The 26,686-nt window shown below is 32.3% G+C and overlaps 2 protein-coding genes and 1 long non-coding RNA gene across 3 annotated transcripts; 2 read left to right on the top strand and 1 right to left on the bottom strand.

Moving 5' to 3' along the window:
• The first annotated feature begins 3,554 nt into the window (after positions 1-3,554).
• Positions 3,555-9,385, top strand: LOC128177009 (uncharacterized). The gene is made up of 2 exons (XR_008242807.1): positions 3,555-3,674; positions 8,806-9,385. It is a non-coding gene; the product is annotated as an uncharacterized LOC128177009 (long non-coding RNA).
• A 6,072-nt stretch (positions 9,386-15,457) lies between these two features.
• Positions 15,458-21,434, bottom strand: LOC128177035 (actin-related protein 2). Its single transcript, XM_052843547.1, has 8 exons — positions 21,287-21,434; positions 20,587-20,697; positions 20,188-20,403; positions 19,947-20,019; positions 18,981-19,117; positions 18,502-18,651; positions 17,906-18,184; positions 15,458-16,976 (listed from the first exon to the last, which is right to left on the bottom strand). The coding sequence occupies exons 1-8, from the start codon at positions 21,332-21,334 to the stop codon at positions 16,806-16,808; spliced, it is 1,185 nt and encodes a 394-aa protein (XP_052699507.1). The 5' UTR covers positions 21,335-21,434; the 3' UTR covers positions 15,458-16,805.
• Positions 21,435-21,483: 49 nt separating this feature from the next.
• LOC128177036 (neudesin-like) lies at positions 21,484-25,863 on the top strand. The gene is made up of 4 exons (XM_052843548.1): positions 21,484-21,680; positions 22,776-22,836; positions 23,619-23,722; positions 24,602-25,863. The coding sequence occupies exons 1-4, from the start codon at positions 21,504-21,506 to the stop codon at positions 24,746-24,748; spliced, it is 489 nt and encodes a 162-aa protein (XP_052699508.1). The 5' UTR covers positions 21,484-21,503; the 3' UTR covers positions 24,749-25,863.
• Positions 25,864-26,686: the final 823 nt, after the last annotated feature.

The raw sequence follows: 26,686 nt of genomic DNA, 5'->3' as shown, positions 1-26,686 counted from the left end.
CAACGCTAAACAGCCCTAGTCAGAGCCACAGTAATCTAATGTATACATTCATTGCACAAAATTACGTAAAACAAAAATTTGAAAAAAATCATATCCCCTCTGGATATAAATACAGGCATTCATAATTTATTTATATACAGAGGGGATATGATTTTTTAAAAATGTTTGTTTTACATAATTTTGTGCAATGAATGTATACATTAGATTATAAATATGTCATGTTGTAAATTTTAATTTACTGCCACCTGGTAAATTCAAAATTTACAACATATTTACAAAATATCTCATAAAAATATATAATTTAAATAAGAAAAATGAGTAAAGTCCATGGGGTCTAATTACTTGGGGGGGGGGGGGGGGTGGTATGTTCTGCCCTCAAGCGCCTGTGGTCAGAGCTGATATGATATAGTAAATATCTAATAATTCTACAATTATTGTTCCCCTGTGTTTTACTATCGTGTAGTCGCACATGCAGAAATATATATATATATGATCTAGGTATAGCACATGTAGAACGAACTGTGACAACATGGGCTTTAGTTTTTGTGTAGAAACTGATTAGAATGACTATAAATGTTCTTACCTACTTATTTCCATCGTCTATATACTATAGTTTCAATTGAATGCGAAAAATATTTCAGATATTAGGACAATTCTTGCTTTAAAAAGAACACTGTTTCGTGTTTCTATCGAGTGTAGTTTCTTTAGTCTGTGCAATCTGATGTCTAAACCGGAATACAACAGACTGTAATTATATATACATTGTATAGACCTCAGACGAAAGTTGAGGAACGATAGAAAAATAATGCATATGAATTTCGAGCAAATACTTCTATGAAATTCATGATAGTTTTAAATTGACATGAAAACAGGTTTCCGTAATTTTTTCTGTATTGAAACCAAGCATGTGCACTGATGTAATACCAGTATAATAGTTTTGTTATACTTTCAAGTTAAATACTGAAATCTGATTGGTTTAGACGCAGTTCATGATCTGTTCTATTACCCTCAGCGTTACCAACGCACTTAGCAACGGGTAACATTACGAATTGTTACATGCGCGAAAATCATGCGCGTACGGTTCGCCTTAGAATTTACGTTATTCCTATCTAAAAGCAGTGATGTTTTCTTTAAAATTAAGACATTCAGTATAACAAAATAAATAGTGCCTGTTTGGGAGGATAACAGTTGAAATTGACACCCCTTGAAAACCATTGTCAACCTCCGCTTCGCGTCGGTTGACAATGGTTTTCTCGGGGTGTCAATTTCAACTGTTACCCTCCCAAACAGGCACTATTTATATAATATTTACATCAACCGAGCATGATTCCCTCTATTTCTTACGGAAAATTATAGTTAATTCATAGCTCTATAAAAACATTCAGACTGAAATCTACACGCCCCGTTTATCGTTTGGACGAAACCTACACCGACCTAAGAAAAATCACGGACTGCAGGAAATAACCACGATGACGTCAGACTCAAATTCCCGTAGGAAACGATTTGGCTGTTTCTTTTAGCTAACTTACTGGTGTACATTAACAGTAATTTAGTAAAAATATTTACTTTTTACAATCAATTTATTAAAGATCAAAGAAATTAAGAATTAAAGAAAGATGTAAATATAAACTGCTTGATGTTGATATATATAAAATATAAACTTCATGCAGGTTATGGAGGTAGCGATTAAGTACTACCGAAAAAAAATTACCTAACCCGCTATGCGGGTTATGTATTTTTTCTGCAATGTCGCCACCTTGATACCCCGCATGAATCATCAAAGAACAGATTTTATTGTTTAAATAGAGCTGATTACGTGAAGATTGAAACGAACTCATGTCCATCTATAATCATCTGTTTATGTCATAAGCTTAAAGTAGATCGTGTAAACAAAATAACTGTAAGTAATACTATAATTGTGAGCAACAACACACGCTTATGTAGATTTATTTCCCAAGGGTAATTCATAAAAGGTTCATCAAATGTTATTGAGACATGTAATTCAGGACCACGGACTATTAGTATTACTATTTAGAATATGTACAGTATAGAAGGTGCATTATAACGCAGTGCCATATTGCTTTCACTTACTAGAACCTGCTTTACAACGCCATGAAAGGATACTGTCCTTTACAAAAATTTAGATTATTGAGAATCAAAATTAGTTGTCATGTACAAATTTTGATTCTCAATTATCTAAATTTTTGTAGTAAAGGACAATACCAAAGCAAGATTTCTTACCATAGTTAAAATGACACAGAAAACAAAAATGGTCAAAAAATGGTTGTTCCCAACGCTCTCACCACTAATCGAACCTTTCAAGTCAACTTATACAATAACGGGCGCCCAGGAATTGTTGTGGTTTCTTTGATGGTACATGTGGATATGTATGGAGTGTGCATTGCAGACAAAAACATCTTGAGAAAATACTCAGTAGATGTAAATCTCAAATGTGAAACAAGATAGTATTCCTGATATATTGTGGGTCATTACTTTAACTTTGAACCTTTGTTGATTAAAAAAAAAACCAAGCTTGAATATACCTTGCCCCCCTCCCCCCTCAAAAAAAAAGAAACAGAAGGATAAAAGACACATATAGAAACTATAAAATATGACGCTTTTTAAAGACGCTTTAAAAAAAAAACAAGACGCTCTTTTGCATAATGTATTTACAGCAATATGTTTTAAATACGAAAAGAACGGTTATTTTTTTAAGAATTAGTCATAGATTGATGCGTTTGTAAACGAGTACAACTGTATCGTTATTTTTCACTCCTCATCCTTTTCACTGTAAACACTTTACATGCCTTGTTCAATCAATTTATTTAATCAAGTATTTCTTTGAAAATGCTGTAAACGTATAATATTAACCGTATAACACATAAGGCCGCTTGGAATCATTTGAATGGCGTTCACACTTTGTCCTTTGGAGTCAACTCACGCAGCGGCTGTTTTGACCAGCACCGCTGTTTGGTGACATTGTTTCTGGTTCGTGTATGGCTCTCTTTCGTCCTCGCTTTCGACTGATACATGTATTAATTTTACCAGAATAATAGCCCAATTACGATTTGATTTATGGGCTTATTAGCATGGTTATTTACTCGTTCTGTCCATTTCGGCGTTTTTGAGTCAGCAGTTGTCGTTAGTCCAAGTTAAGATCAAAATCTGCTCATCGTAGATTTTATTTATACAAATACATGTCGTACATCTGTTTGTTCTTTTCAATGATATATTTATGTTGACTTTTAATAGGTGTTCCTCACTTGAAATGAAAAAGATGTATTATGCGATAGCAACTCATTTTAACACTTTCGCTGATAACCTAGATTCTCTTAAAATGATTTAGGGTGATAAAAGAGCGTGAATTTCGCTCATCACCCAAGAGACTGTTTTATAAAGCTCTAATATCAGAGATATAACGAGTTATGAAACGTTTAATGATTTTCATCCATTACAAATCTCTCTTGATGATTCAAATTGTCAAATCCATAAAAATCGAATTTCTGGCCTGAGCAAGCCCACCTCTTTTCTACGCGGACTGCTCAACATAGCTTCTGAGAATGACGGCTTATCTATAAAAGGACACAATCTGAATATGACATCACTACAGCGTATTACACCTGCGCGGGAACAGACTTTGCAAACAGCAGACGACAGAGGGGTATATAATGACGGTAAGAGTAATTCGTTTATTCTGATTATTAAGAAAAAATATTTGAAATATATATATAAAAAGTTTCTCTTGAAGACGACTTTTCATTCAAGCACCAATTGTCGGCGTATGTTTGGGACATTATTTTTTTCAGTTAATATTTTCACTGCATGCTAGAATAATTACTTTTCTTTGTACAATCAACCCCTTTTTTCTTATTATTTTAAAATAAACTTTAATTTAACAAACGTTTAAACTGCTCTATTCTCGGTTATTATTTTCGATATATGCGACGAGTACTAGCAATAATCCGATAGATACATTCGGAACTCCTCCTCTTTCATCAGAAAAGTTATGTCTAATTATTTCTAATAATTCATTTATTCTCCTTTTTGTATACAACACTTATTTACAATCGATGCCTTATGTTCCAAGTAGTCACATTTTCAACCAACTAATTTATTTTCCATATGTATTCATTTTACATTAAATTATTTGAGATGATTTTGGAAAAAAAACATACATGTGTACTTAAATATTACATAAACCTTTGTCAAAAATTGGCATTTTTAAAAATCACGTTTTATACACATCAATGTATCGGTTTACTGGAAGACGATTAACCGGTACTTTGTCAGAACGTTTTATTTCATGTGCTCTAAATAGCATAATGAACTTTTCATTATTACAAGTATAATAATTCATAAATATGTCAGTTTGTATTTAAGTAATGATGGTACCTCTGGCGAATGGGTTTAATAAATAAATGTTATGCTTTAATTCTTAATTGTACTTTTTCTTCTGAATCGTCAGAACTCAGTGGTTTTCCATTCACTGCTTTTCGATGGATTCTGACAATGATTATGTTGTATGAAAGAACAAACTGTTATTAAACTCAATTGAACCGAACTATAAAAGATGAACTTTATTGTATATAAGTGGGTTTTTTTTCACATATTTTTCCTTGGATATGGAAAGAGAGCATCAAAGCTAAATTATTCGATAGTCATAACTTGACATCCGAATGATCCAGAATTACCTCACTTCATAAATACGTTGCTCATTAGCATCCGTTGAAGCTCTGTGAATGGATTATTAGAATCTATATAATGCGAGTACAAACGCTTGATAAATTGTTCACAGAAAGCAATTCCCAGATCAAATACATGTAATTCCTTTACTAAATGAAATATGAAACACAACTCCCTGGAGCAAGTCAAACCATGCGCGGACCACATTAAGAGCTGAGGAAAAGTTGGACGCTCTGTAAAATTGTTGTTATGAACTGGACGCTGCTATTACATGCAGTTGATTGCCATTGAATACTAGTATAGACGTATTTCTTGAGTTCATGACAAGTGGCAGCAGTATTTAGAATACAAAAGTTTTGTCATTATGATAGAATATACGGAGCAGTGATAAAATTGTGAAAGATAAAATTATGTTACAAGTGAAAAGCCATACAATAAGACCAAAACTCTTTGAGTTTTTGCATTTCATAAACAACAAAAATCTACAAATTTCAACAAAAAGAAAGACAATTTTGCTTGCACCGTTTCTGCGGTTCATTCAAAATTGAATCAAGGATTAGAAACAAGTTCGAACAACTTTCAAGTTCTTCTCCTTATACGTAAATATATGATCACTTACACGTGAAATAACTTTAAATTAATATGCTTGAGAAAGTAGTCCGTATATACCAATACACAGGTCAGTATTAAATGTAAGCCAGTGGATTCAAATGATCAAGTCAAGTTGAAAGTGAAATACATATAACGGTTTTGTTTGTTTTTTTGAAGGGGGGGGGGCGGGGCTTTTCTTTGCCTACCATTATAATGTCGTACAATGTCTTTAAAATATTGACAGTGTTTGTAAATTATGTTCTTTTGAGATATTGGTTTACATTTCAAACATTTCCCTTGGCAATACATTTATCCTATAAAATGATGATCTTTAAAAAGAAATTAAATTGTTTTCTTTGAATGATATTAGATTCCTCTGACAGAACTGATAAATAATTGAAACAAACTTTGATGAAATAAGTTGTATTTTCAGATGTGTTATGTTGTGCAAAAACTAATTAGAATGGAGGCACGAGGTGGGGGTTAAGAAAGGAAAAGTACAATACTTTAAAGATTGGATGTAATAAATCACGGAACATATTTCAATTTTAACCAAGTAGAATGAAATTAAATCTTTAATAAATGAAAGCAGCGTTTAAAAACTCACTTAGCATTGTATTTTTGAAAGGAGACAGACCTACCCCAAAACAACATGACAAGCAAAATATGTAAAATTAAGAAAAATGTCTGAAAGTAAAAAAGTAAAGGTGGGCAGGCCTTTTGATCCCCGATTGCTACGGGACTGTTGAATGTGGTTTAGTATATAAAGAACAATACTAGATTGAATTTAATGATATTTATTGTACGCGTGTAATGGAAAAGAAGTGTAGCGAAGCCGAATACCAATTGTCTATCAGCGCTTATTTTAGATTATTGCGAAGTATCAGGAATATAATTATTTTGGAAAATTAATTTACATTGATGAAACGCACACAAGGGAATACGGAGTGAAACTCATTCAGTGATAACTCTTTCAAACTCGCCGATAAATCCAGAAGTGATTGATTGGATTATGAAATAACGCTCTCTCTCTCTCTCTCTCTCTCTCTCTCTCTCTCTCTCTCTCTCTCTCTCTCTCTCTCTCTCTCTCTCTCTCTCTCGCTCTCTCTCTCTCTCTCTCTCTCTGGAGGAATCTAATTTTACGGATATCTACAACATAAACACATCTTTGATACATATATTCAGTTGAATCTAACAATGAACACATGATTGCTTAACTGTAAATATGCAAAAAGAAGGTGGATGGGCGTGCGTAAAGCGTGTAAACAGCTCCAAGTCTTAAGCTGGATATAACATACATGTAGCTTGCTAGTCACGCTCTACATAACTGGTCTAACGGGTATTACTACGCGCTACCTCCTACACACTAAAAATAGAAACAACGTGTTCGATGAAACATAACAGGCAATGGTACTCGAGGTTATTAGAATTTCTGCCTGTTGTCACCCGAGAAATTTCAACTCAAAAGTACACACGTTCCGAGAACTGCAGATCTGAAGGTTGAAACATGGTAATTTCTTACTTTTTATGGAGTTTGGGGTGGGTGGGGTGTGATGGTTTAATGGATTTTACAACCAGGACTAAATGAAAATCACAAGTGTTTGTGTAGTAGGTTGAATGTGATCCGGAGAATGGTGGCTCGAGTGTGCTCTGTGATATGTGGTTTTAACTCTAATGCAAAACGGGATTTGCATGGGGAATTGAAATCTCTTTCAAAAGCCCCATGGGATGTAATATAAATAATTATATATCACAGCCTACAAACTAAGCCATTAACGCCTAGTTATTAAACAGTTTCAAAATGAATTTTAAATTTTTTATCACTTCTATATTCGTTGCCATTTTCACAATTCCAAGTAATTCTAGATTCAGGCTGGGTCTAGATTTGCGCGATATATTGTTTTAATAATGTAAAATTTCTGTTGATCGAACGCATGTTTTCACAGTTATTTTTAAGAGATTTTCATGCTTCACATTATATCTATATTCAACCAGAATCTAATTCTTCTCATATTGCTCCCCATTTAGTTTTTATTGTATCAAAGTTGCAATAAAAATTAATATTTAAAAAACTATTTTGGCAATATGATATTTATATAGTTTATCAAATTAAACGTATTTGTAAAATTTTATTTTAGGGGACTGGATATTCATCAAATTACCCGTCAAATCTATTTAAAAAGTTCAAATATTAATTTTATTCATAAACTATATTATTAAATAATTAATGAAAACATCCAAATATTTTAGGTTTTAAATTTTAACACATTCCTATATCTCTTTATATAGAACTCTTAGTCAGAGGAGATTAATAAAGTCTAAAAATGTCCACGAACATTCACTTGTCTTATAAGTGGTGGTTTCTGGGGGTGATTTTGCTTTTAAATTTATGCTCTTTTTAAAGATAAGAATAAAAAACTCACCGTGAAAATATAATTTATATATTCACCTGAATGTCGACATTGAGTGCATATACATTGTATTTCTTCAGACCGAAAAGTGAATTTAGTTTCCGTCTCAGATTTCAATAAAATAAAACTTCCAATATACCTATTGTGCGATAACACCATTAGTAGATTACTCAAGATTGTGCTATAGGCATGTACAGCTGTAATTGGATACGGTCACCTGAATTCAATTAGGAAAGATATATGTTCACAAAGCTAAGCCAGTAATCATTCATAAATTCCTTATCGTTATTTCCCGTCAACGACCAAGTTACATTGATCCAGTTTCATAGGAATTTATTATAATTAAGGAATTACTATCTTTTTAAAGGCATATTTTGAAATTTTTAGTTGTACATCAATGTCGATATATGTTATATCAAATAATAGAATTTGGAATCCGTTGAGGTCACTGATTTGTAAAGACAGCCAATGGGAGTGATTGTCTTTTATAAAATTAGACACGGATAAATGATGCTATTAGTGGATGTTGACATTGGAAACAGCAGATGTCATTAACTATTCAATTTATTCCTGGTAAACAACATCAAACATACACCATAATGGCAGTTTTATTGTTTTACTAGAACAGGAAAACAAACAATGATATCGGTCCTCTCTTGGTTTGAAAAATTAACAATATAGTATAATGACGGAGTGGCTTTATTTTGAGAATGAAAAGAATTTATGGTTAAACCAAAACGCGAAACAAAGCCATTGCAAAAATTGGTTTTCTAATTTCGTTCTTATTTTTTTTTATTATTCTTCCTTCCTTTTTAAATGTCCCCCTCCAACCTCCCCCCTAAAAAAAGAATTTCATATAATTCCTCTGATTTATTACTATATACAGGGTTATTTTCGCCCCGTGTAATTTTCGCCCTTCTACACTTGCAAACAGTTTAGCTCCGTCTTGAATTCGCACAGTTGTGTTTATATATAGATGTATGAGATATTGTAATTTGCTCACTTACAAATTCCCCACTGTCAACAAGGGCGAAAGGGGCGAAAATAAAGCGGGAGCGAATATTTCCCTGTATACAGTATGTGTTTGATTTTGTCAATGACTATATTTCGTCTCTTTCAGGCTCTTTTGAAAACGTATTTCCTAACTCTTTGTTTCGGTGTGTTGGCGTCGGCGCTATTGCCTAAATGTTTACAGAAATGCGGCGAATGCATGGAAACTGTGAACAATTATGACACAAGGTCCTGTCTCAGCTATTGCTTAGATGGAAAGACTGACGACCAATGCAATCTGTTCTCGGTGTCTGCGGCTAAGAGAGGCTATGGAAAGCGTTCACTTGAGTGCAAAAAATTCTGTTTTCAATGTAAACTTACGTATCCGCAATACAACGGGAATAAGTGTTTGGAGGAATGTGAAATGTCGAAAGGCTTCAAGTTAGATGTAAACTGTATCAATTATTGGTGAAAGTCAAGAACTTTTCAGACTATTCTCGTCACTTTTGCATGCTTTTGGTCTTTTCGCTTGCTTAATTTCCGAGGCGAAAATTTCATAAGGACCTGTACACTATGGATGAAACGGTTGAAAGATGATCGGATGGCTTTGCTAAATATCAGTATTATGTTTAAAAGTTGCTTGATTCAAACTGAAAAGAAAAACGAAAAAATTCGTCGTGAAAATTTCGATTAATAAATCATCTAAAAGTTATTGAGTAGTTGGTTTTCTTTTATTAGTTTTATCAGAGCATGCAGTATCAGAATGTGTTGTTTGACAAACTAGTTAATCTAAAAAAAAAACCCCACAAAAATCTGAGTCAAAAAAATGTGATCATCTCCTTGCGTCAAAAGAACTGATTTTTGTTAAAAACCAAATTTGATACTGCTTCTTTCAGCACCATGCTGACTTAAATTCAAAAGGTTCACGGATTTTTTTCTTCTTCTCCTTTCTTGCAGGCACATTACAAAGCGTGTCACGTGATTCTAGCGGTCAGTTGCATTATATACTTCTGCAATGCGCGGTTACCACAGTGCCTAGAGAGATGTGACCACTGTAAAAACCTAGCGGACGGGGACTACGATATCGAATCGTGCCAAAGCTATTGTTTCAGGGGGAGTCCCGATCCCCATTGTAGCAAATTCCTAACGAACAAAATAAAGAGGGGACCAATTGCAAAAATATGGGCGTGTATACAGTATTGTAGACATTGCAAGTTGACCTATCCTCAATACAATGGCGAGAAATGTGTTTCTATGTGTGAGGAGTCCGGTGGAACGAGCATGGATCTTAACTGCATGGAATACTGGCCGTGGAATTGGTGAAAGGGGTGAAAACAAGAAGACTTATACCTTATAAGCACTAATCTGAACTTGCTCAAATGAATAGATATACTTATTTGGAAAAGAAATAATTGGTATATCATATTATAATTTCATAAATAAAGAAAATAAATAAATAAAGATTTTATTTTAAAACAGCAATGTATTCGTGAATGAAAATTATATTAAGATTTCTTTCATTTGAGAGATTGAGTTGTAGAAACAAAAATCAACAACAGAAATTCTATTATGTAGTAAAGAATATCAAGATATTGGTAAACATGAGTTCAGTTTTTGTATTTCATTTACAAGCAATTACTTGAAAGCGTTATTTAAGTATCCCAAGGCAACTGGTTCAAAGAAACCAAAATATTTCAAGTCAAAAAGCAGTTACACATATCTTCCATATATGGACGGTTTATAAAAAGTCAGTCTCTGGTCTCATTGTAGCCAAAGATTCGATTGGTCACAAAATAATTCATGCATTATCAACCTCAACAATATGGGATAAGATATTTATTATTTATTCGAATAAACAGTGTCACTGCACTGAAAGTGCCAAATGAAGCATGTTAGAGAGTTTTGATTCATACGCAATCAAACTGGTTTAAACTGGTTAGATAGTGATTCGTTTGTAAGGATGTTGGCACCTGAAATAATTGTAATGTCAATCATCCGAAAACCGCTTGGATTTAAAGATGGGGACCTATAATGTTCATTTATTTTATTTGTAACCCATGTCACATGCCATTTTTTGAAATATAAGGCATCAAACAAATATGATAATTTTACTGAAGTTTTCTAAAATTTGACAATGAAAATTGATACCGGTAATTTCAAGAAATCAAACAAATATGTATAGTTTGAACTATTATTTAGTTATAATTTTAATATAGTATGAAGTTGAACACATGTAGTCAAAGTTTAAAAATTCTTGCTTTACTGGCCGGAGGTTTCAAAGGCCAGTACATAATGAACACAACAACAGATGTTACAAAATGTTGGAGTAATCAAATTATAATGCAAATAAAAAAATTATTGTAACGTCATCTTTCCAAAACTTTGCATACAAATAGACATTCATTTAAAGTCTCACTTAAAAGTATAACAAGTAGGGGTCACGTCTCAAAAAATTGAGATATAACATGAAATAAGCTAATTATAGACCAAAATTGGAGTTAATTTTTTCTTAACTTCTATGAAACATAAGCCAAAAAATGCCAAAATATATCGATAGAATATCAAAATGTTGTTTTAATATGTTTTTAGAACATCATGAATGTATCGTAATACACAAATTATCTAGAAGTTTGGTCTGAGCTGAAAATTACTTTTTAGGAAGCTAAAGTAACAGTACTCTAAAACTAGTTAGTTATTGTTCATTTCCTTCTTGAAAACCTTTCGCCATAAAATATAGTCTCTTACTAAACTCTGTAAAAATGTAATTTTTTAAAAACAATTTTATCTAATAAACATAGGTAATCACAGATTACAAAGCTCACCGAGACGAGACATCACCCTTATGAGACTTCACCTTTATGAGACCACCTTTATCATATTAAATGAAAATCATACTTTATGATCTTGGATATTCATGGATTCTGTTTTGACACAATATCGTATATCATCTGTTAAAAAATTGTATGATAATTATATGTTTATATGTTAATCAATACAATAATATGAAATTAAATGTTGCATCCTATCATATTTACAACATATAGCATATAATACAATAAAATACCATAATAAACAATGATGAGATATGATATTGTAACGTATGATATGACATTGTATTGTGTTATACGTTATTGTATTTGATCACAAAATACAATATCATAATATATAAAACAATATAGTATTATATTACAATATCATATTACATAATACATCAGAACATTGAAACATATGATATTATATTGTATTATATAGTATGATATTGTATGATACTGTATCATTTTTGATACATAATATGATATTGTATCATATGATACAATATAATTTGATACAACATTGTATCATATCAAATGATACAATATTATGTGATAAAGTAAAATATTATATAATACAATATAATCATATTATACATATTGTATCATATGATATAATAATATATTTTACAATATCATACAATACAATTTCATGTGATGTGATAATATATCATATTATAAACCAATATCATATTATACAATATCGTATAATACGATATTATAAAATATTACAGTATCATATAATACAATTTCATGTGATGTAATTCTATATTACAGAAACTAATATCATATTATACAATATCCTATGATACAATATTATAGAATATACAATATTGTATCATAGGATACAATATTACATTTTGCAATATCTTATGTAATAGTATCATGTGATAAAATAATAAATTAAAAATACAATTTAATATTATACAATATTGTATCATAATATACAATACTATACATAACGATATCATGATACAATATCATAACATAAAATATAAAAAAATGATATTATATCATATCGTATCATATAACTTTTTATAATATTACATATGATATTATATTTTATCATATTAAACAATATTGTTTCATACCATACAATACTATATCATAGGAATCATGTTATATCATTTATCAACAAACACATCTATCTATCGAGCAGGTTTGAGTTAGGTAGGTCCAGATTTCTTTAGCATCCTTGATAATGGAGATCAGGCTCTGCATCTGAAGCAACCTCTGCGTTTCATTTATGATAAAGTTAAATCAACAATGCAAGCTATCATCTATAAAACATGTGACCTGTTCCAAAAAAAACTAAACCTCATCCAGCATCCGAAACCTATGGCTCAGATTCAGCATTCAAGCCTGTCAGGTGCATCAGTATACATAAGACGCATCTCCATGCAAGTTTGGTGAAGTTCAGACCAGTAATAACTAAGATATCATCATCAGAGGGCACTAGCAATTAAAACCTTAACCTGCTCCAGCATCCGCAACCTATGGCTCAGATTCAACATCCATGCCTGTCAGGTGCATCTGTATCATAAGACACACCATCCATTCAAGTTTGGTGAAGTTAGGACCTGTAATAACTAAGATATATTTTTTAGCATCCTTGATAATGGAGATCAAGCTCTGCAACTGAAGCTTCCTCTGTGATTCATTCATATTTACAGTTTAATCAACTATGCAAGTTTGAAATAGTACTATTATCTATTAAACATGTGACCTGTTCCAAAAAACTTAAACATATCCAGCATCTGAAACCTATGGCTCAGACTCAGCATTCAAGCCTGTAAGGTGCATCAGTATCATAAGATGCACCATCCATGGAAGTCTGGTGAAGTTAGGACAAGTAATAACTAAGATATTATCATCAGAGGGCACCTGTTTCAATAACTTTTACTAGCTCCAAAAACCTTAACCTCCTCCAGCATCCGAAAACTATGGCTCAGATTCAGCATTCAAGCCTGTCAGGTGCATCAGTATCATAAGACGCACCATCCATGGAAGTCTGGTGAAGTTAGGACAAGTAGTAACTAAGATATAATCATCAGAGGGCACCTGCAACAAAAACGTTAACCAGCTCTAAAAACCTTAACCTCCTTCAGCATCTGTAACCTATAGCACTGATTCAGCACCCAAGCCTGCCTGGTGCATCAGTATTAAAAGACACATTATCCATGCAAGTTTGGTGAAGTACGGACCAGCAGTAACCTAGATATTGCTATCAAAGAGCACCTGCAACAAAAACTTTAACCTGCTCCAAAAACCTTAACCTCCTCCAGCATCCGAAACCTATAGCTCAGATTCAGCACTCAAGCCTGTCGGGTGCATCAGTATCATAAGACACACCATCCATGCAAGTTTGGTGAAGTACGGACCTGCAGTAACTTAGATATTGCTATCAAAGGGCACCTGCAACAAAAACTTTAACCTGGTCCAACAACCTTAACCTCCTCCAGCATCTGAAATTTAGGACTCAGATTCAGCATCCAAGTCTTTCAAGTCCATAATAGGTCCAGATGCATCATCCATGCAGGTTTGGTGAAGATAGGACAAGTAATAGCTTAGATACAGGACCTGCAACAAAAACTTTAACCAGGTTCGGACGCCGACGCCGACACCGACGCCGACGCCGAGGGTATAGCATAAGCTCCCCCTGACTTCGTCTCGGTGAGCTAAAAATCATTTGGCATTGTATTAAATATAAACATTTACTAGAATTAATATGTGATGCAGAATTTTCAGACTAGAGGTGGCCCAAAATGGCTACCCAAAACCTATGGAGCGAACCTCTTTAAATGTACATGTATGAACACAATCTTAAGAAAAAGGAGAGCAAATACAATCTAAAAACCACTGTGTTGGATAATTATGTCAATGCCAAGGTTGCTTTTTGCAAGGCCCGTCTAAACTGCAGATTACGCGATATTAAGCCATATAATAGACCCTTGCTTATCTGCTTATATAGCGTGAGCGTAGATCCTTGTTTTAGTATTATATTTAACCTGTCTTGTTCCTACGTGAGAAACTGCTTTTCTTTAATACAGCACTGATCCATTAATACTGAAACACCTTATATATATGTAGCATTTATTTATAAACAAAAACTGTCCAAAAATAATTCACTTCTTTAGATTAGTTTTTTGTGCTAATAGTCTCAGTGCGGCGGTTTGGATCACTTAGTCTACATCAGCGGCGAGTGACCAAACTCAGGACTCTGATATCGAGTCTGGACTTTGTTTTATATTTATTTGATTCGCAATCCGTTGTGAACATTTCAATAATACAGGAACACGTCATCATAACCATATTATGACTCTTGTTACTATAATAAATGCTGCCAATTTCCTCCGAAAGCATGCTCCATATCCAGATTCAGTCCCGTTAAACAAATACAGCTATAGTTTTGTTACATGCAAAACCATTGATTACCAGACAACACAGTATCGGGTTATACTATAATTACTGTGTTATAATGGAGGCTAAAGGGCCGGGTCCTACAAAATTGGCCGGTGCAAGTAGCTCGTACATAACACGTCCGCCACTCCCCCCAGACAACTCGATATCATGCATAATGAATGTGACCCGAATTATAAACGTTGGGAGTGAGGGCAAAATATCTAGGCCAAACACTCTCAGTTATAAAATCATAGCAAATTTTAGGCTCTAAATTATTAATACTGTTCTCTTAGCTCCTTTGTTTGCAAGTCAATGGCTTTGGATCCCAACTCACAAGAGTAGTGATCCCAACTCACAAGAGTAGTGTAAAGGCTAAGAAACGCTTGTAACGCAAAGTCAACTCACTGTTTTTCCATAAAAAAGCTTTCAATAAAATTTCAGAGTTATTAAATTGGGTACAAATACTTCAGGAGTCACAGTCGTTATAATGTCAGTGGAACCTTAACGCACAGTGTGTTTGATTCATATAGTTTATTAAATCATAGCCTTAAAGTCTAACCAAAGAGAAAATTAAATATTTCAATGTTTATTAAAAATTTGGTGATTAATATTGGTCATTTACAAATAGACACAAGTAACTCTTTCAATAATATTGCTATGTTCAGTATACAAAATCATCCTTTGCCTCACCATTTTCATAAATGTTTCTAAAATACATAACACTTTCTGTCATTGCAAACAAACTTTTTTTTCTAAACAGTCAAACCATATTACAAGGAATGAAGTCTGTTGAAGGAAGCATGTATTATAAACCATAACTTCAAACTTTCCTGTAACTGGGATATACTGTAACATTTTTTTTTACCATGTGCAGGTGATGTATTGATTGTGCTTTGTCGGTTTTCAAGCAATGAACCCATTAACATTCTAAGTTTAAACATATTCTGCATTATAAAACTAATGATTAGGCATTAAATTCAATGGAAATGCCTGTTTGCCTCTTTCTGTGACTTTTACAGCAATTTCATACAAATCCTCACACACACAGATTGGTTTAAACAATTGATACAAGTGACGTAAAAAAAAACCCACAGTAATATTTCCTTAGTACTGGCTTCTGTTTTCTATTTAATTGATCAAAAACATAATAAATAAATACTAGTTCCTTTTAACAGTTTGCAATGAATATGCTTTCAATATTTCACATAATATCAATGAAACTTTTATACATTTATATACATCTATATATTTTTTAAAAATGACCCGAGAGACAAATATGACTGGATAAAGAAAATGGTACCTGTATATCTTTAAACTTTCCAGTAATAATATACATGCATATAACTCAGTGTCACAAGAAAAATATAAGTGTATAAAGGATAACGTGAAGCACCCTATCGTGGATTTGATCATCAATGATTGCTGTCCAGAATTCACAGTAGTTTCACCACTTGTTCATATCACATTTATGATGCACACATCCTCCTGCTCAAACCATAAAGGCACCATGAAAATTTCGTTCACAAGTACAATATAAACATCTCAAATTCCTGATTGCTGCATTTATAGATTTAGATGTCCACCTAAAATCCACCAATATACATATCTACTTTGATTTCCTAGATAGTTTTATTTGCTATTACATGTATTTCTAATACAGACTACAGAGACTTTTTAAAGAAAATACTTGACAAAGCACTAGATACAGCTGAAAATCCTTAACTTTTTCATGAGCTATTTATCTTTTAGGTCTTTTCAAGATATCAAGAATACATGAATTTCATTAGTAAAAAGAAGCCCAACAAAGGTAAATGTTTTTAGCATTATTTCGCAAGAACCCCCTGGATCTAGACTATTGAACGAGATTGGTGTTGTGACTTGTGGAATGGAATTTGGTAAGGTCCTAGATTACAGTTAATCACTGAGGTCCCGATAAGAGTTTGTCCAGCACTCGGAGCCCCTTCTCCTCATACTCCTGTCTGGTCATCCAGAAGCTATCCTTGTCTTTCATGATGTCGGCCAGCACTGCACCCCCGAGGAACACCATGTGCTTCCTCCTTGGAGGGTCCTCTATCCTGATCTTGAATTTCTGAAATACAAAAGAAAGGGATTTTATTTTTCAGTAGGATTGCAGTATTTACGGTATTAGGGTTCCCTTGGGGGAGGGGGTCCCTGCATGACGTTGTGAGGATCAGGCAGGGTCGAAAACTACATGTAAATTAAGAGAAAAAGGAAGTTAGGAAAGATGAGAAATAATTTAGATTTTCAATCGCAAAGAAAATAAAACCAAGACCTCATAAAAGAAGAAACTAAATGTATTTTGGTGGGTTCACAACAAAAACAAAGAATCAATTTGAAAATAAATTACTGAATAGGTTGAATTGAGCACTCTTGTCTAACAGCAGAACAGTTCAAAGTGATTTTGAAAGTCTTAAAATTTAGATAAAAGAATAAGCAAGGTAAAAATTCCTTTAGTATAAACCAACAACTTGTTTCCTTAAGGTTTTTATCAAACCTGCTTTTAGGCATTTTATATAGTCAACATGCCAATCAACCATTTGTTCAATCTTAAAATCTCTTCAAATCAAACAATACAGATCTTGAGTGTTAAAAATCTTTTATGGTATGAAAACAAAAAATTTCAACATGTTCAAAAGGTCTCATAAATCAAGCAACAAGGAAAAAGATTTTTATGCAATCATCACACCAGATCTACTTCCTCAAGATAGAAAAACAACACAATTACTGAGCTGTAGATTCCTTTCCTTATACTCATGAACATAACTCTATGATTCAGCTGTTTTGCATCAAATTGTGAGAATAAAATGCGAGCGGTAGTGCCTAACTTTTGTTGTAATATCATATAGTTCAAAGCTGTCAAAAAAAATAGAATCAGGATTTTGGAATCTGCTAAGGATGCTTCTTGTTATATTATGTGGATATTAATTCCTCGTGTTTAATTAGCAACTTACAGTAGTGCAGATCTATAAGAAGCACTGAATCCAAAATGAAACTTACTGAGAGCTTGGTAGTATCCCCTTTCAGCACCCTCTCTAGGTAGAGCTGTTTGATTTCTCTCTCTAGTCGACTGGGCAGACCCGGATACATAGTGGAGCCCCCGGACAAGACGATGTGTTTATAGAACTCTGGTCGGGTGTCAATGTCTGCGGCCTGAATGGTGTTGAACAGGAGTTCTGCCACCCCCACCCCGTCTACGTTGATGAGATGAGGCTGAAACAACGCCTCAGGAGCACCAAATCTCTCTCCCCCCACACGTATTACTCGTCCGTCTGGTAACTGCAGATAAAAATACACAACACTGAGAAAACAGCAGCTATGATAAATTTCTTTAAGACATTTTGCAATACAGAATCTTTCATCTAGACTCACATCATTAGTTATTTTATCACTTACTTAAGTTACTATAAGTATTGATGCTTAAAAAAATATTCATTCCCAAAAAAATGCTTTTGATGTGAACATGAATATAATATTTTTTTATTGATTAAAAGACATCAAAATAAATAAGGATAATTTACAAACAATAACATACAATACAGAAAATATAAAAAAGGAATGTAAATACCGTTAATCCTTTTATAATTAATACTCACTGTATAAGACTCTACAAGCACAGTTGTTTCCAGAGCTAACTTTTCCTCTTGTTCAATATCATATCCTACATAACACAACTTCTCTTTCATCATTCGAACTGTTTCAAAATCAGCAGAATGATTGAATGCATAGCCACGTAATAAAAGCAACTGGAAAAAAAAGACAACACACTATTGTTATTTAATAACCATATATTTCTATGACAAACAAATATTGTTTAAATTTAATTAAATCAATCCTATTCCTTCTGCTTTTAAATACTGAAATTTTTAAAATATTATCCTAAACCAAACACATCTTCTATTCAAAAATGTAACTTGTAATTCAATGTCAGGAATTGTTTTTTGTAATAGAGTCTATTTCTATATAACTTTTTTCAATGCCAGTCATGATTCAAATCTTAGGGGTTTGGAACTCGACACCCTTATTCTAAATACTTAAAGATAAGAAACAACTGAAAACACAACAAAATACAAACCTTAATAAGGTATCTAGTGATGTCTCGACCAGCAATATCTAAACGTCTGGTGAGATGAGGCAGGGCGAACCCTTCGTACACAGGACAGATGTGTGTGACTCCATCCCCCGAGTCCACAACTACTCCAGTCAGTAAACCTAAAAAAGAACAATGCCTCATGTTTATGTCACACTTGGTAAAGAAGCCATTCACAATTCTGTACATTCTATATCTATCAACTGTCACCAAAATTTCAATTTAGTGAGACATGTACTTTTGGTCTTCTATATTCTATTTTAATATATTCGATCAGTGCTTACTATCTATTCAAGATATATTACAAAAGTCAGGTACTCTTTACACAATTGCGCTGAAAAAATATAGTTCCATTCATCATCAGCAGATACAACATTATAACAAAGGTTTAGGATATCAATGTATATTTTACACGTGAAAGAAAACAAAACTAACATAAACTTTAAAAAAAAAAAAATCACCTTTTTCAAAGAAATATTAATGTGAAGCATTCATATTCCTACGCTATCTGCCTCCTCCGTCTTTTTCACGAAAATATAGGTCATTCTTCAGTTTACAATTTTACACTAATGAATATTGCTTATATTATTACAATAATTATATTACTTTCATGATTATTGTTTGTTAGTTATCACGTAATCTCTTTAATTATTTATTGTATATGAGTGTTTTTCTTTTCTTTTTTCTAATGACGGAATGGTTATGCAACACCTGCACCATATTTCTGATGCCCGTTTTCTTAACAAGTTAAATTCAGTGATTTTAACTTTGATTTTAACAGTGATCGGCGAAGCACAGTAAAAATTCAAGTAATTTAAAAGTCTAATATCTTGGATATGGGGTAACCCATATCTATTCTTGTTATCATTTCATCTACGAGTATCCAGTTAAACATAACAAGATTATACTTTTACATGTATCTGGTATATTAAAAATTAAACATTGTTATACCTTGAGCATATAGTGTCAATACTGCCTGAATTGCTATATATACACCTTGAAAGCCATATTTCTCAAACATCACCTGTGAAAAAATAAACAACAACATTGATATGAGGTCACCATGTTATTTTTTACATTCAATTTTGCACTTCCATGCAATGAAAACAAGCATTTTCTTTATTTCCTTCTGTAAAACCACAATGCAAACAAAATTAAATTTACATCTTATTTCAGGTAAAGATGTGTTTACCTCTATCATCTTTTCTCGGTTTTTGTTTGGGTTCATTGGAGGTTCTGTCAGAAGAATTTTGGAATCTCGACAGTTGAGATTAAGCTTTTCTGGACCAAATGTGTAATCATATAACAGAAGCATATCATCCCAATTCCGGACAATTCCATTTTCCATCGGATAGTTCACTTCCAGCATAGAACGCAACTCACTAGCCTCATCTCCCAGCATAATATCCTACAAATAGTAAGCTGGTCATTAATACTTATTCTATCTGAATATTTGGTTTTTCTTTGCTGTACTACTGAATTATTATGCAAGGAAATCATATTTGATGGCGCTGAACTCAAGATTCTGGTCAGAAAAATATGGTCAAGAAAACTGATGGATTATATGATGTCTCCAAACAGAATCACTTACCTTAATTTCAATATTTCCAATTTTGGCAGTAGACCTAATGATAGGTCGGCCAACCAGAGATGGAAAAATGTGTGCTGGGAAGTTGGATCCTGCATACCCACATTTCACAAACTGGAAAACAAAATCAATTTCATTTTAGCAATTGCTACACATATTTGCATTTAAGGTCATCCAAAATTTATTTTTAAACTTCCTTCCTTCAAAAACATGTAAAAGGAAATTAAACCAAGATAGTTTAAATTTATATAAAATCTTTCAGGAACGTTATGTTTTAAATGTAAAAAAAAAAATAACCATAGACAGTATTTTGAACAAATAAAAGATAATAAACTATTTATAATTAGAAGTTAACTATGCAAAACTACAAAGTTTCAACCTCTTCAACATGATATTGCTTTAACACTAAAAGCAGGAAGAGGGAAGACTTCAATAAAAAAGAACTTTTAAGACATGCATGTCACTGTGCAAGGTATGTAACAAAAAGACTTGCAAAAGTAGTCAAGAAATAAGACATTTTCTAACACCCAATATGTATAATTTGGCATAACTTGTCAGTTTATCAATTAAACGTCAAGAAAGTATGCTTTATTCTAGGTTGAGTCACACCACACTTCCGGGTATTTCATACTATTTTTAATGTTATGTTGGCTGCTATTGCAAAAATGGTAATATTTAAAGACACCATGAGATAGCAACTTACCCCTGTACCATTGTCACATACGACAACCTTTCTTCCTTGGCTGTCCATATCAGAAAAAAAGACGATTTTACTTTATCGTCTACACCTCTTCTCTGTATATTTAATACCGGAAGTTTCCTCCCCAAATTTCTCATAGAACACAGCTTTTCATTGGCTCTTTATCATACATTGTCCAATGAAAATTGTTATTTTAAAGGAGTTCGTCATACGTTACAACATGGATTCCACCGGCAAAGTTATGAAGTGGGCGGAACTGATTTTTGTGTTTTTGTCTCTATTTTCGATAATTTCTACAAAATATCAGTTGAGTACGATAGAAATTCGTCCTGATCCAAGCGGAGAACCGGCGAAAATTTTTACAGACGAAGAAATTAGCAAATATGATGGTTCGGATGTAAGTACAGTTAAACTTCACACCTAACAGCTGTTCGTGACAGTGGGGATATCCATGTAGCATAAGAGTGCAGGGTGACACCAGCTGGTGTCACTCATTGATCTACCTTAATTTTATATCTGTTACTGAAAATATATCTACGTTCTCAATATCAACTATCAATAATCTGTGTATCTCGCCTGAAAAACTGCAATACATATACCTGTCAAGTATCCCATGGCCATCTCCAAACCTTTTTGTTATAAATGGTCTTTTGACATAGAGATCCCATATTTCTAAGCCAAAAATAGTCTTCAAGTGCCTGGGATTATCCTCTTCCACCTTAATTTGAATTGGTCAAAATCATCAAAACAGTTAAGACCCGGCCCTGCCCACAAACAATATATATTCTTCCTGCCCACGTCAGGATGCATTGAGTATCCTGTTTTACAAGTTTCCTGGGTCATTTGACCAGAACCACTTTACCAAACTCAAAGATTCGTACCCTTACACTTTCAAATGTATCAGAAATAGAGAGCCGTCCCTATTAATGGGAAGGCAATTTCAAAATAGCATTGATGGAAAGTTATTATTGTAAATACCCCTTCTCAATAGGATAACAGGTAATTTACATTTATAAATGTTTCTTTTAACAAATATGCCTTAAAAAAATTAAAGAATATATGTGGATCTGAGGCTACAGTTTGTAAAATTGATGATGAAGCAAGCAATCCATGCATATATAAGAATATGGCAAACATACTACATGTAGTTTACAAGATGGGATAGGGTCTCATAGAAATATAATCATAGTTATGAGAGTATTTCAAGTAGTAATATTGGCACTTATATAATTAACATAATTTAAACATAGGGTCACCCAAATACAAAACAATTAAATTGGGCCAGTGTGCTGTCCATGACCCCCCTTTTCAAATATGCGTGAGAAAAATCGATTATTTAAGAAATATGCCAATGGATCTGCAAATTACTTTATTTACATGGAAAAAAAAAAGAAATTGTGTAGCAAAGTTTCCAATGTGTCTTTTTGTCAGTGTAAAAATTCCAAGAAAAAACAAACTATTTTTAAAGATGGCATGACATTTTTATTTTCAGAATTCTAAACCACTACTTATGGCTGTTAGAGGGGTAGTATTTGATGTTTCTGAAGGGAAAGGTAAGACAAAAATATCATCAACCTGTAATAATTGTACCTATAAGTTAATCATCAGAACCCTAAGGTTTTCTGTCCGTTTCACTTACAAGATAGAAAACTTATAGGTTTAAACGATCTGATGATGCTGAAAGTTTTTCATCAGTGAATGATGCTATGGAATCATTAGAACTAGTGGTTACTCAATTTTCTTGGTATTTGTGGGTAGCCCGCATCCACACATTTAAATCCTCAACAAAAACTAATTGTAAAAGATTTAGTTTACCTACTGAAACTGAAAACTGATGCATCCATGAAATTACATCCCCACAAATAAGCAATTTTTAACCCACATCCATGAAATTTGGCCCTACAAAATTAAATGATTCCACAGTTATTTAGTGAAAAAATTACAGCTGATATAAACATTTCGCTGAATTAAAATAGTAAAATATTTGTTAGCATTTGTCCAGTTAATAATGCTTTTTAAAATTTATATGATTTTCCAATTAATACATATATTAGAAATATCAGCTACAGGTAAAACATAACATGTATAAGTACATATCACAAAAAAGAATGTTATAATCTTAATTCAATCTCCATACAGGTACTTTTTTTTTTTATCAAAGTTATCTCTGACTCATATATACTGGTACCTTTTATTTTGAATTAAAAGAAAAATCTTCTGGTGATTGAGTTTAATTCATTGTAACAATTGCACTGTTACATATACATTTAGTTATTTTCTTTTGTTTATGTACATGTTTGTTTAAGAGAGGAACTGTATCAAGTTTGCTTTTTAGATTTTTATGGGAAAGGTGCTGGATATTCCATTCTTGCTGCTAAAGATGCCACTTATGCATTAGCAAAATGGTCGTTAGAGAAGAAGGACATGCATCATGACTTGGTAACTGAAAAATCATACATTAATTAAAAATAGAATATCTGCAGATTTAGTCTGACACAATCTGGCATTATATATAACTACATAGCATATCACTTTAAATTTTTAATTTCATTGTACAAAATATTTCATTTCTTAGTAACTAATATATAACATAATGACTTAATTTTTATCCTATAAGTTATACTTACAGGTCTGCAGTGCTATTGCCTAAGATTAAAGGGACTTGGACACGATTTGAGACTAAACATTTTATTTTCATTTTTTATGTATAAAATGGTTTACTGGTGCATTTTAAATGATTGACCAAAATATTGAATGTTAAAGTCAAGTTACAATCGAGATACAGAGGTAATAATTGATTGTTATATATAAACAAAGCTCAAGTCTTATAGTTGTTTACAAAAAATGTATTATAGAGAATTGCCATTTCTTAGACAAAATGACATTTGAATTTTTTTTAGCTAATTCAATATCTTCATTAATACTATTATCAACAAAAGAAGAAAACATTTCATTAAAACTTACACCAGTACAACACACATGTAAAAATGACAATATTTGAGCTTTGTTTACAAAACAAAGGATTATTAACTTTGTATTTTGTATCTGTATCTCAAATATGATATTTGAGTTTCAAATTTTGACATAGCATTATAAACTTCTATATTTATCATTATAAACATTGAAAATGGAAAAATAAAATTTGAAAATTTTAAGTCAAATCGTGTCCAAGTCCAAAGAACTTCAATAATACATGTACTATATTTGCAGAATCCGACATTTGTTTATGGAAATGTAATATCAATTGTGGAAATGTGATTAGCAAAATAATACACCGTTATAAATCATGAAACTTGAAGTTATCTTATGTTTTAACAGAGTTCCCTCTCAGACCATGAACTAGAAGGCCTTGATAAAGTTTTCCTAGAAACCTACATGAAGAAGTACCCGATAGTTGGTTACATGGACTACCTGATTGAGGAACATGGCAAAAAAGTAGAGGAAAGATTTCAAGGAGAGCTATGATTTCAGCAATTAGAACTCCCAGGATCGACTAATGCTCTGAAAAGGCCTTTATGCCATTTTCTAGTCATAATGTTTATACTTACATATACTCTGAAAAAAAATGATTTAAAGAGATTTTTGTTTGAAATGGTTTTAGGTGCTTTTTTAAGGCTGTATTGTGAAATCATATCTGGTGGTGTAAGAAATCTCATATAAAAATTAGTTTTTCAGGCATAATTTTTAAAGAAAATTAAATAATTATATAGAGATACAATTTTAATATTTACTTAGTTATACAGTACCAATGCTCTGTAAATCTATGGCTGCCATACATGTATTCAATTTATTGTTCATATCAGAATCATATACATTCAATTAAGTGCAATTAATTGTCTTGATTTTTCTTTCACATATACCGGTATTTACTCTAATCATGACATTTAACTGACCAAGTACATATGCACATTATATTTTTCAAGTTTTGTTACAAAGCATTATTGATGCAATATATTTATATTATCAAAACTACATGTATATTGAAATTAACCAAACTTAATTTGATATGAAATGTTAATCTTCACATCTTTACGTAATCTTTTTCAAATATGATTTGTATAGATTTGTTTTATACAATCAAAGTTATTTTTTTATATTCACCTGGAACATATACTAGTAATGATATTATGTAACTTTTGTCATCAACGGATGACTTGTCTTCCAGTTTCATTTTTCATAGATTTTTTACAACTGAATTGTATTTTTATGTAAGCAGAATGGTTTGGCAGGATATATGTTGTTTGGTGTATTATATAGCTACCCAAATGCAGTAATATATTGTAAATATGTCTGTTTGTGTATCAAATACTCAATCACTGTTTACTCTCACATTAAACAGAACTAGAGTACAAAGATAACTTCATGTTATCTGTTTTGAGGATTCTAATTCGAAAAATATATACATGTATACACAATTTACATTACATTATGCAGTTATGTAAAATATGCACTGATGGTTGTGATAAGATTGGATATTTTCTTATATTGCTTGATGTATTCTTTAGTATATATTTTACGCTAAATTCAACTTTACAAATAATCGGATGATTCTACTTATTAAATTTGATTCTTTACATGAATTTCAAAGGTTTGTTGTTGTCAGGAACTTTAATAATAAATTCTAAAAGAGTGTCCAGTGAAGGGTTTAATTAAATGATCATTTAAACTGAAAGAATTACAGTATTTATAGTATCATATACCAATAAGCAAATCCTTTCACAAACAGTTTCTTCTCCATACTGTTCTTTGATGATGGTCAAACGTAAAGAATTTGGAGTTTAGTTATAGGGCCTAACATTGTTGATTATATTGTGAAATTAATTTAGTCTTTAACAGACACATAAATAACATTTGTTGTTTAAGTCTCTGGTCTTTAAAAAATAAGATACACCGAAAAGATATAAAAAAAAATTTAACTGTGAATAAAGACGTCAAAATCACATTATTTTATAATGAATAAATTTATCTGTGTGGCAGTGTTCGAATAGAAAAAAATTCGGACCATGCGATAGCGCGGCTTTCCGAGCACGCTCTTAGCGAATTAAAGTGTGATGATAATCGCAAATCTCTGAAATTGCCTTGGTGTTCAATAACTTATTTACACGCACAATTTTTGTTGGCTCCGCCCATCGGTGCATCTTCAGTTATTGTACATTTTATTTTCAAAGGAAAAACACCACAGCCATGATATCATTTACACATATCGTTCGCATCGCCCGTTTGTTCCAGGTACTTTTAACGAGTAAATACAACTTTGTTTTAAGTTTTCTTTCATCGACGTAAAAAAAATTGGCGGTTAACAAGTGTACTCGGCATCTGGTGAATTCAGCATCATGAATCTGGTTAATTCGGCACCTTGTTACTTTTAATCTTAACTGAAGAAAAGAAAATATAGAAAGCAAC

This window comes from Crassostrea angulata, chromosome 3, assembly GCF_025612915.1.
Source record: "Crassostrea angulata isolate pt1a10 chromosome 3, ASM2561291v2, whole genome shotgun sequence".
NCBI classification, from domain to species: domain Eukaryota; kingdom Metazoa; phylum Mollusca; class Bivalvia; order Ostreida; family Ostreidae; genus Magallana; species Magallana angulata.
This window is presented reverse-complemented; position numbering and strand designations above follow the sequence as displayed.

Excerpts from the sequence above, each read along its gene's own strand:
- LOC128177035 (XM_052843547.1), bottom strand. The coding sequence starts at position 21,334 with ATGGACAGCCAAGGAAGAAAGGTTGTCGTATGTGACAATGGTACAGGG. Across the intron at positions 20,404-20,586 it reads TTGGAAATATTGAAATTAAG|GATATTATGCTGGGAGATGA; the intron begins GTAAGTGATTCT and ends TACTATTTGTAG. Across the intron at positions 19,118-19,946 it reads ATTGACACTATATGCTCAAG|GTTTACTGACTGGAGTAGTT; the intron begins GTATAACAATGT and ends GTTCTTTTTTAG.
- LOC128177036 (XM_052843548.1), top strand. The coding sequence starts at position 21,504 with ATGGATTCCACCGGCAAAGTTATGAAGTGGGCGGAACTGATTTTTGTG. Across the intron at positions 21,681-22,775 it reads GCAAATATGATGGTTCGGAT|AATTCTAAACCACTACTTAT; the intron begins GTAAGTACAGTT and ends TTTTATTTTCAG. Across the intron at positions 23,723-24,601 it reads AGGACATGCATCATGACTTG|AGTTCCCTCTCAGACCATGA; the intron begins GTAACTGAAAAA and ends ATGTTTTAACAG.